General features: G+C 40.7%; 1 protein-coding gene across 1 annotated transcript in view; it reads right to left on the reverse strand.

The window, feature by feature from the left end:
• Window positions 1-3,020: 3,020 nt before the first annotated feature.
• LOC107712631 (neurexophilin-1) overlaps window positions 3,021-11,137 on the reverse strand; it is a 30,396-nt gene continuing 22,279 nt past the window's right edge. The window contains exon 2 of the mRNA XM_016517949.1: window positions 3,021-4,152. Within this exon, the coding sequence (XP_016373435.1) occupies window positions 3,388-4,152 (765 nt within the window). The 3' untranslated portion in view covers window positions 3,021-3,387. The remainder of the gene's footprint in view (window positions 4,153-11,137) is intronic.

Raw genomic sequence — 11,137 nt, forward strand, 5'->3', positions numbered from 1 at the left:
ACGCAACGCGTAAAAAGACTGTATAAGTCATTATAATCAGTAATTATGTCCCTACTGGATGCAACAAATGCCTCGTTTGTAATGGGTTTTATTGGTTTTGTCTCGTCGCGCCAGGACATATGTAAACACAGTATGGTAAGGGGCGTAACATTTCCGTCACACGCTTGAGGTATTCAGCCAATCACAACACACTGGATAGCTGGCCAATCAGAGCACACCTCGCTTTTCAGTACGATGAGCTTTGTAAAAATCGACGCGTTTCAGAAAGTCGGGGCAACAGCATTAAAAGACAAACCTTTTAAATTCTATAAAGTATGGGACCCCTTCTTTACCTATCTTGGGGCTGGAGAGAGACATTTACTAGCGCTGGGAATACGGAACCTGGCGTGGAAGGACTGATTAACAACCCAGCGGTGATGTAATTTTTTTTTCTTTTTCTTTCTTTTTCTTCTTGTAACAATGTATTTGGTAATACTGTATTTTAATGTTTATTTTGCAGAGAATTCAAATGAATGGCCACCTGGGCAATTTATATTAGCTCGGATGTGTCAACTATGTTTAAACCCTGTAAATGTCAAAAAGCTTCAATAAAAAAAAAAATAATAATAAATAAATATGGTCTGAAAATCTACTGAGAAGTTTGGACATCTGAGTCTGGAAAAGTATGGAATTTTCAGATGGAAAATGTGTAGGAACCCTGTATTTTGTGATTTATTATGTAAATGTCAAAAAGCTTCAATACAAAAAAAAAAAAAAGAAAGTCGGGGCATAGAGGAGAAACAATTATGTACATTATGTGGAAAATAATGTGTTTTTTGAACCTTAAACCGCATAAACACATTGCATTACACCAAATACACAAAATAATGTTCTTTTTAGCAACATCATATGACCCCTTTAAAGCAAACTTCAGACAGCCCCAAAATGAGTCTGTCTGCAAAACCCCTGTGGACAGGCGATGAAGATACAAACCTAGCGCCCTCTTTAATTACTGATAAGTTGCGAGCCAGCTAAACTCAGTGGATTGTTCCTGCCGGAGGCCCTAATCACTTTAAAGCGGACCGCTGATCCTAACCGCTGCATTGGAGTGTTCTGTGGCAGTCCGTGCTTCTGAAACAGACACTATCGGCCTGCTGGGCTCACTCTTGTTAAAGCAGCGGTTCTCAATTTCAGTCCTCGCGTACCCCCGCTCTGCACATTTTGTATGTTTCTCTTATTGCTTCAGACGTTTGTTATATTTGACTGTAAGTGCTCTGCGAAGTGGACATTACCGGATATTCCTCCATGATTCCAGTTTGAAGGGAGCGTATATGTTCCATACAAAGGGCATTTAAGTGTGCGAGACGTGAATTTAAATTGTATTTATTTACAGAGGTATATTATGTCCCACTTCACGCTTCTCTAGTAAGTTTCGTATGTGTGTGAAGACGCTGCAGGCAGCGGCGCAGCGCAAATCTGTAAATGAATTTTCCGAAGTGAAGTAAACTTCAACGGATTTCCCTTGCTCAGGGAGTAGGGAGCAATGAATACTGTGTAGGGACCATGTCAATCGGAACAGAGTTCATGCACGGAGCTCACTTCTAACGAGATGATGATCTGAATCAGGTGTGTTAACAAAGAGAGACATGCAAAACATGCAGAGCGGGGGTACGCGAGGACTGGAATTGAGAACCGCTGCGTTAAGGCAGTGGTTCTCAAATCTGTCCTGGAGTACCCCCAGCACTGCGCATTTTGTATGTCTCCCTATATCTGACACACCCACTTCAGGTCTTGCAGTCTCCACTAATGAGCTGATGAGTTGAATCAGGTGTGATAGATGAGGGAGACATACAAAATGTGCAGGGCTGGGGGTACTCCAGGACAGGTTTGAGAACCACTGCGTTAAGGGATAGTAAAAATGATGAAAGTGTGACAAGGGTATACAGTAGTTCATGTGAGATAACATTTCTAAATAGTTTTAAATTGGCTTAAACATTTCACAGTTGCAATTTAGATTTCAATAACATTCTCTGTCCTTTCTCTGACACTGCAATACATAAAACATGCATAAAACAATGTAAAGCTAAAATGATCATGGTTTTACAGCATAAAAAAACATATTTTTCCATGACATTATATGTAAATTCAGTAATGGGGAACTGTTAAGACAAGCGTTTAGAAAAATATGATTTTCATATCACATTCTGAGCAACATACAATAACAAAGACTTCACCTGATAAAACTTTCAGTATTTTATTCATTTGTACATCTTCATCCCCTTGTTCCCCCTGAAAGTAAACATGATCATACAGATGATAAGTACTTCTAATATATATTTTTGACAGTTTTACAGCCCCTGTACAAGAGCATGGATTTCATGGAGTTCACATCTACATCAGCAACATCAGTTTCTTTGCCCAAAGAACCGAGAACAAGCAAATATGGGATTGGGAGCTGGGAGAGAGAGAGTGTGGGGTTTTGGGTTAACAGACAATGAGTGAAGGCATATACAGAAGCAGCTCCATCAGGATAAACTATGTACATTACAAACCATTCATACAAATTAGGCTCTATGATATAGAATTCATTACATTACAGTGTATTATAAGTGACAGTGAGCAAGCCCTTCAATCATTCCTGGATCTTATTGAACTACAGGACACAGCTAGGGCCGAACAATCCGTAATTATTACAGTACAGCTTCCTTGTAATAGGTAGAAAACATGCCTGTAGTTAAGGCCTGCTCATAACCAGCAGAACAAAGCCATTGTCCTCACCTTTGGGCCTTTGGGCTGGGAGAAATAACTCAAGAACGCATGGGGACTCCAGGGCTGTTCAAAAGTTTGTAGGTGGAGGGAACATTGAGATTCTGACTGCGATTAATTCTCCTGCGACATCTCTTCTGAGGCAAACTACCATCGAAACGAAAAAGTCCTATTGTATCTACACCTTCATGATCGCTTGGCAGTTCTAATAAACATGTTCATACTTGTACAAATAAACTAATTAAATATTCTGAAACTCAAACACTTGCACATTTCTAAATTAAAACAGAACATTACAGGACAAAATTGTGAGTGTACATGGTCATACAAGCAACACCCCAGTGGTAAAATAATATTCTAAGAACATTAAAATATATAAACAATAAATTAACAATAATGGGTGCCGTAACTTAAAGGATACCAAGTGAGCAAACAAAAGCATTACGTTATGCCCTCAAATGAAAGTTTTTGTGTGGTCCTTGTGCAAATAGCCAAATACTTTTCTTTTCAAGTTGTTTTAATAGATCTGGGCCATGAGTGCATGGTATGGGCAGTGCGGGGAACATGTATTTGTTGTGGATGGGGAGAGAGCTCCATCCTTTGCCTCGTTGTCCTTCATGTGGGTGACGTCAGCGGCTACCTTCAGCCGGAAGGGAAGTAAGGAGTATCGCTGTGGTAGTTATAATCTGGGCAGACTTTCTGCACAAGCTTGTAGTCGGTGCTGTAGAAGGAGATGTAAATGCAAATGACTTTGAAGGGCTTTGAGCAGAGCCAGGATACGTGGCTTTGTGTCTGCTCTTGGTAACATGTCTTGGACGGGTCGAAGTTGCAGAGCGTGTTCTTGGAGCCCTTCTCAACTTTCTCGTACTCGATGCGGCAGTTGAAGGACTTGGAATCCTTGGAGTCAATGACCGACTGCTGGGCCGTCAAATCAAACTCAACGATTTTGCTCGGCGGGACCAGGCTGACAGACACGTTGCCCTGGCCCGTGGAGTTATGGCGGAAGAAGACGCTGAAGGTGCCGTTGCCGTGATCGACGATCTTACCGGTGATCAGAAGGTTGAGCTTGACCGTTTTGATGTTGGAGTGGAAATCTCCCCAGCCGAACATTTTCTTGAACTTGCCCGTCTTGACCATTGGCCGCCGTTTGGCTCGAGGCCTGGAGTCCTGCAGGTCCGTGGTATTCCTCAGCCAGTCCCAGAGGTCCTGCTCTGAGTAAGGCTCCGGAGTGTCATAGTGCAGGTCCAGGGCTGTTGCATTTTCCTTCCCATGGAGAGTCTGTGATAGAAGTCGACTGATGGACAAGTCCTTACTGCTTTCTGTCCATAAATGCTTTAGTGTCGACTTGGGGCTCCCTGATTTGAGCAGCTCCGACTTCCCCGGGATAGAACCGTGGGCACTTGAAACCTAAGAAAGCAAGACGGAGAGGATGTTATTGAGCCTTCTTAACCTTAAAGAGCTACAGAAGACACATAATGCAAAACAAGTGAGCATTTCATCCAGTGCAGCTTGACAGGAAAAAGGAATTAAGTGGATATTACTCTTGATTCGGGAGATATTGAACCCTCATCCCCACACAATCATGTAGTCTCCTACTCAACAGACAGATCAAATGGATTAGGATGAGGGGGGAAAAAAGATAATCGATCGAGCCCGCAAGCTTCAATTTGCAACGTGTTAGCTGACAGGAGCTGTCTGAGAAATGGAACGGAGCGTGGCGAATGAGAAAAAGAATACAACAATCAAACTCGCCACGTTGTGCGGTTGGGGAGGGGATCTCCGCTGGCCCCCCCTGATAATACCGGTGACTATTCTTTGAGTAAAGAGCAGACTATTAACCAGCCACTGCTCCTTGAATTGATGATTGATGAACCACTGGGTTCTCTCCATTTAGTGCAGATGAGTGGAATTAGGTCCATACAGGGCCTGGCGGAGCGCAGTGACATTGATTGCCTGATTTCTACTGTAAGACCTGACAGCAGATCTGTCTTGCGGTGGTTTTTGCATCTCGAGGGCTACCCCTGGGATCGATAGTTAGAAAATAAGGTCTCGCTACCAATCTACCTGACACTTCGGACAGAATTGCCTCACAGCATGTGCGAGAGCGAGGGCGATGCAGGTCCAGTTTAAACACAGTGCTGGGTGGGAGCAAGGCCACGTGGCTCACTTAAGGATTTCATGTTGCGAACCTGAAAGGTAATCGATATCTGACTTGAAGAGTGGTTCAAAATGCAAATTAAGAGAAGTTTAACTTAAAAACTTAGAAATTGCACGATAGCGGTCTGGTCACGTTTAGAACTCACATTAAATATAAACAAAATAATAATAATAATGAATATTCTTAAAATATTAATTGTGTTGTGTTGTAATATTGTGTTGTAAACACAACTCAACATGCACCTTTACCTGACAAGCACCCACACTAGTGATGAAGAACCCTGGGAAGAGAGTTCAAATATATTTCCAATGAAATTAAGGATCATTACTCTTCCTCATGTGTGGAGTAAGAGGCCTTGCCCTGTACTAAAAGAGAGTAATATGTTTTGTGCTCTGGGAGCATGATTAAAGACAGAGTTATTATTTATTAATGGCTAATTGCCGAAGGGGCAATACAAACATTCCAAGGCTGAGCAAGTTTCAAGGAGCTATTTGTGTGAAGTTCAGTGCAGCCTGACCGACTGGGAGGGCACTTGCATTGATAAATGGATCTGTATAGTGCTTGTTTTAACAAAATGTTGAGGGAAAAACATGTTTTCATGCTTATGTATTCATCATCCAATGGAATATAGTGCAATACAATAAAACAATTGCAAAATGTTTTAGCAAGTGTCCTAGGTGATGCAATTTACAGTCAGGATATAGTCAGCTAGTCACGATCATATTAATATTAATAACTATATAATAATTCTTAATGCTATTACTACTACTACTTATTTTAATAATAATAATTTTCAATTATTATATTATATTTATTGTGTATATATATATATATATATATATATATATATATGCTCAAAATTCCCATAACTTATGTCTACATTATGGAGGGTAAGTACACTTGCTGTGAAGTAACTTCTTTTCAGAGTTGTATTGTCTCTTTGACAGAGCTGGCGTACAAAACAGCAGGTGAGCTAAAGGTCAACCGATAATGACCATTGTTATAATAGCTTTAGTAAAACAGCAGTAGTAAGAGAATGAGCAGAGGGAGTAGATAAAGGAGGAAGAGGAATAACTGAGAGCACATTTCACCATTTAGCTTTACACTACAGAAATACACTAAAAGCAAAGTGAGAGGAGAATTACAAAAACACATCCGCCTGAGATAAACGTCCCAGAGAAAACATGGTCCTTATCAATAAAACCGCTAAGTCAAGGCCAAAACCTCTACCGTGTAAAACAATATGCCAATGTGCCTCACTTTAACAACCTCCCAAACAACGTTTACAGCCTGGGACATGAGATAAAATGGTGCATATCTTCTTCCTCCTCAGCAATTCACTGCCATCCACAACCTAGATGCTTAAACAAGGCACCTCATGCTGTGGCCGTCCTGAGAGAAATGAAAAGGAAAGGCAAAACTGAAGATGGATTTCAACTAAATCCACTTCTGCTAACAAAGCACTTGCAGGCTTTGCTAGCCCCCCTTTCCTCGCTGCCTGCTGCGTGCGTTTGGTTTGTAGGAGTGTGAGGCATTGCACAGGCCCATTAGCGGCATAACTAAGCACTGTGCTTTAGGATGGGCTGCTGGGGCAGAGGCATGGCTGCTGCAAGAGTTGGACAGCTGCTAAGCAGCCATGGAATATCAGGCTGTGACCACGCACTAGAACTGCCTAATGGTGTCATAAGAAGGCCGTTAGATGCACCATTAAAGCAGGCTGTCATGCTCGTTGTGTAGCAGCCTGTGTGTTTGTAACAATGCCCATGGATTCCCCTGATACAGTCAAGTAGGTATTGCAACAGAAGTGTGACACACAGACCGTACAAAAACTGTTCCATATGCCCAGTATGAGATGCATTTTCTGCATTTACGAATGCAATTATGAAATAGCCAAATGAGAATATTAAAACGCATGTCTGTTTCAGCATGACAGGAACTCATTTGAACACAATGGCCACGTTTACAAGGCAACAGAATACGATCATCAATGCTTGTTAATAGGGGCCATTTGTTCTTGCATTTACAACATAAGACACTGCATTGAGGAGTGGAAAACACAATTTTTTAACAGCATTTAAACGTTCAGCTAGCATGGATTTACACTGGTAACCTATTAAAGTGCAGTGTAAATTGTGAAAAAAAGGTCACATTGGAGCCTATTTAGTTTGAAAACATAAAAAAAACATAAAAAAAAAAAAAAATGTGACACCCAAAATCAAGACGCCGAAACAGCAGCAAGACGCAGCACAACGGTCATCAGTGTTTGGCTAGCATAGATTTATGTTGGTAAACTATTCAAATGTAACTTAAAGTAGAATTTAAAACGAGTTCTGTGTGAACCAGCCCCACTGGAGCCCATTTACACAGAATCCGTTTTTGTGTTTAAAAACATGAGACACATGGCAGGAGAATGGAAAAAAAAAAAGCCAAGTCTGGAAATGTGTTTATTTTAACTCGAGCGTAACGGACAAACACATTAGTCTAGTATGTGTTTACATGGAAAAACAATGGAAAAGTTGTGCAGTGAATGCAAAAACGTGTTCAGTGTGAACGGTGTCAGTTTTCAGGATTCAGAGATGTATTTTAGGTAAACATGCTATGTGAGTAAAACCGGTTTTAGATACAGTTACGTGACTCAAATGCTATGCTCAATACTCAGTTAAAAATAATTAAAAAGCATTCAAAGCTGCTCCATTGATTCATATTTGACAGATGAACTTGGTCTTCATAGGCTTGTGTCTTATCAACTGTGATAAGACTTTTCTTTGTTATGAACATTGCCATCTTTTTGTCACTACAGGTGAAATTCACCTTTATGTAGTCTGGGAACAAAAAGGGCACTTGTTCATACAATTGCAACTAAAACAGCCTACTGTATATAGACTATTGTAAAACATTTGAGACTCACACCCATTAAATACGGTTCTCAATCCCAAACACTGACTGGGTGAATGCAGTCATTTAACAGCAGAATATACACTGCTGCAAATATAGTTACATACAAGCTCTAACAAGGCCGTTTGGAAATTGAAAGGACACATATTATGGTAAGATTACAGTGAACTAGACAGACTCTTATTTTAACAATGCAAAGCTCCTAAGTCCACCAGATCAGGTATTAAAATGATTACTTATGCAAGAACTGGTCATTGAGAATCTTTGTAGTATGCTTTTTTTAAAGGGGTCATAACACATATATATATTTTTTTTATATGTCCTTAAGGTTCACTTATAATGTATGAAAATTGAGGTTCCTGTGAGATTTTATTTAGGGCGTTATACCACAAACAGCCACCGGGTGCCATCCAAACTCCATTACATTTTTTAATGCATTTTTCTGTCACAAATGTCTAGATTTCTCTGTCAATATTAATTATATCTCACATAACCACCACATATGGAATCCTGAGACTCAGACCTTTCCAGTGATATGTTTTTTGTCAAGATTATAAAAAGTTTTGATTGTAAAAGAGCGTAATGCATTTTGTAATATGACACTTGACACCGCCCACTAAGGGGGAGGAGACCGCCAACAGATTTTAAAGTACCATTTCCATGGTAACGCAATGTCCGATTTCAAAATGGTTTTCACAGGATGAATCTTGGACTTCTATGCTTTCAAATGATATATGATTTATGATGATTTATGATTACTAAAAGATTTGATAGAGAAAAAGGACAACAAAAAAAAGAGTGCCAAGCGTCCCACAGTTGGGACGGTGACAGTTAAGGGGTTTTAATAAAGTTTTTCTTTTTTTGGAGAAAACTGCATAGGAAACAGTATCAACGGCCACTCGCTACTGCACATAAGGGATTTGAAAACATTATCCATATAAAACTATAATTTACAGATAAAGCATGTAGCTGCTTTCAGATCCAATACAGTTAGCCTTTCCATCTTTCAGCCAAAGTTTCTTTACAAACTCTCCATCGCACTGTGCCTCATTTACAAAACAATCAGCAGTTAAATGTATGAACAAACAAATAATTATCCAACGTGATCTGGGATGCCATTAAAAAGAAACCATTCACTTATTTCTGGTGCAGAGGTCATTTTTAAGTCTGTACAGAGCTGCAAACAAGCTGTTTAAACAGGACACGTCAAAGCAAACACTCTTTGACTCTTCCATTTGTCCTGTTGTCGGCAGTAGCTCAAGCGCATGGACTATGTATACTGTATGCATCTGTATCCACTGTAATGGCTTCTATTTGCTTTTGACGATGTGACACTCACATCCAGTGTAGGCAAGTGTCAGCCGTCAAGCGACTGAACCCCTAGTGGGCAGGGCCTATGGTGTGATTATTTATAATTATTCGTTCATGTTTTGCTCTGGAGGCAAAATGTCTTATGCAAATGTATTTGTCTGTGTGACATCCCACAATCAGGGTCGTCACAACCAGGGGGAAAAGGAGGACAGAATGGATAGGGCCCAGAGGCTGAGAGGGGCCCAGACTATGTCCACTGGGGGGCCCGACTGAGATTGTCAGCCAGCACACCCTCCCCTCGTTTGAGGGGCCCCATAGCAAAATCTGTGCAATGGGCCCAGAATCCTCCACTGACCACAATATCAAAATTAGCTGTTTTTGGAGATTGGTTACATTTTTTGTTTATAATGAGAAGGATGTTTTAAGTTGGATGTTTTAGTGGTACAAAGACCTCTAATGTCAATAGATCAAAGCAAATGTGATTTGTCATGTTATGACCCCTTAAAAGGTCTTTTTAAAGTGTGAAATGGACTTAAATTAGTCCCTGTCAGCTGACTTTGATCTCACAGCTTAAGACAGACAGACAGTAGAATTGAGCACCCATGAACCACACTCTGCAAAATGCTACAAAACATTGTTCCTTTGAAACAGTACCCCAAAAGTCTAACATCATCTCAATACTATTCCCAAGGAGGAACCCACAGTTCTCTTCCTGTGCAATGCAGATTTTGTTGAGCTATCTCCGCTGCTGAGCACTGATATTTACTGTGGAAATCTTGAGACTAATGTGGCCTGAGGCTCCATAAATCAAAGCAGGCTTCCCTTTGTCAGCATCGCAGATGGCCCCGCCGCCCAATCACCCCAATTAAGAGCCAAGAAGGCGAGAGAGAAGAACACAGACACAGCACCCTTAAAAGGTCTCTTTAAAGTGTGAAATGGACTTAAATTAGTCCCTGTCAGCTGACTTTGATCTCACAGCTTAAGACAGACACTCAGTAGAATTGAGCACCCATGAACCACACTCTGCAAAATGCTACAAAACATTGTTCCTTTGAAACAGTACCCCAAAAGTCTAACATCATCTCAATACTATTCCCAAGGAGGAACCCACAGTTCTCTTCCTGTGCAATGCAGATTTTGTTGAGCTATCTCCGCTGCTGAGCACTGATATTTACTGTGGAAATCTTGAGACTAATGTGGCCTGAGGCTCCATAAATCAAAGCAGGCTTCCCTTTGTCAGCATCGCAGATGGCCCCGCCGCCCAATCACCCCAATTAAGAGCCAAGAAGGCGAGAGAGAAGAACACAGACACAGCAAGACGCAGAGAGGAAAAGTGAGCATGTGAGAAGAGAGTGAGAGGAAGAGAGGGCACCTGTCCTGCTGTCATATTCGGGGGGCCTCCTCTGATCAGTGATTCGGGGCCACTTCAGCGCAGAATTAATGATGGCAAACAAAAGCCAGCGCGTCGCTCCTCACAGCTATTTGTGGGAGACTTCTCTCTCTACTCTTTTCCCTCTTAACTAATCCTCAGTGTCACACTTAATGAGATTTTAGGCTGGAATAATAAACTGAAGCTGTGCTGCTCTTCTTCAAATGATTTCTTCTACTCCTATTCTTTATTTATTTTCCTTTTTTGCATACCTGGATCTTTACCATGCCATTAGACACCTGTGCTAGCTACATCTGCAGCAGAAAGACAGATTGGAAGGGGCTGCATGCATGCCATATATTTTTCAGTTTTTTTAAGTTTGTAATGTCACAGATCTGTTAAAAAATTAATACGATGATCAAAAAAACAATACATTTCAATTTAGTTTCACTGTTTGGGTTTAAGCTGTATATTCTGTATGTGTATGAGTGTGAGTGTGTGTGTGTGTGTTACTAGTATAAACACACATAAACATATAGCATGCAATTAAAAACACTAATATGGTGATAAAAGCAATTGAATATCAATTTAGTTTCAATATTTTGATTAACGGCATGCTGTATGTTTGTGTGTGTGTGTGTGTGTGTGTGTGTGTGTGT

This window comes from Sinocyclocheilus rhinocerous, unplaced genomic scaffold, assembly GCF_001515625.1.
Source record: "Sinocyclocheilus rhinocerous isolate Xijiao unplaced genomic scaffold, SAMN03320098_v1.1 scaffold538, whole genome shotgun sequence".
Lineage (NCBI taxonomy): Eukaryota > Metazoa > Chordata > Actinopteri > Cypriniformes > Cyprinidae > Sinocyclocheilus > Sinocyclocheilus rhinocerous.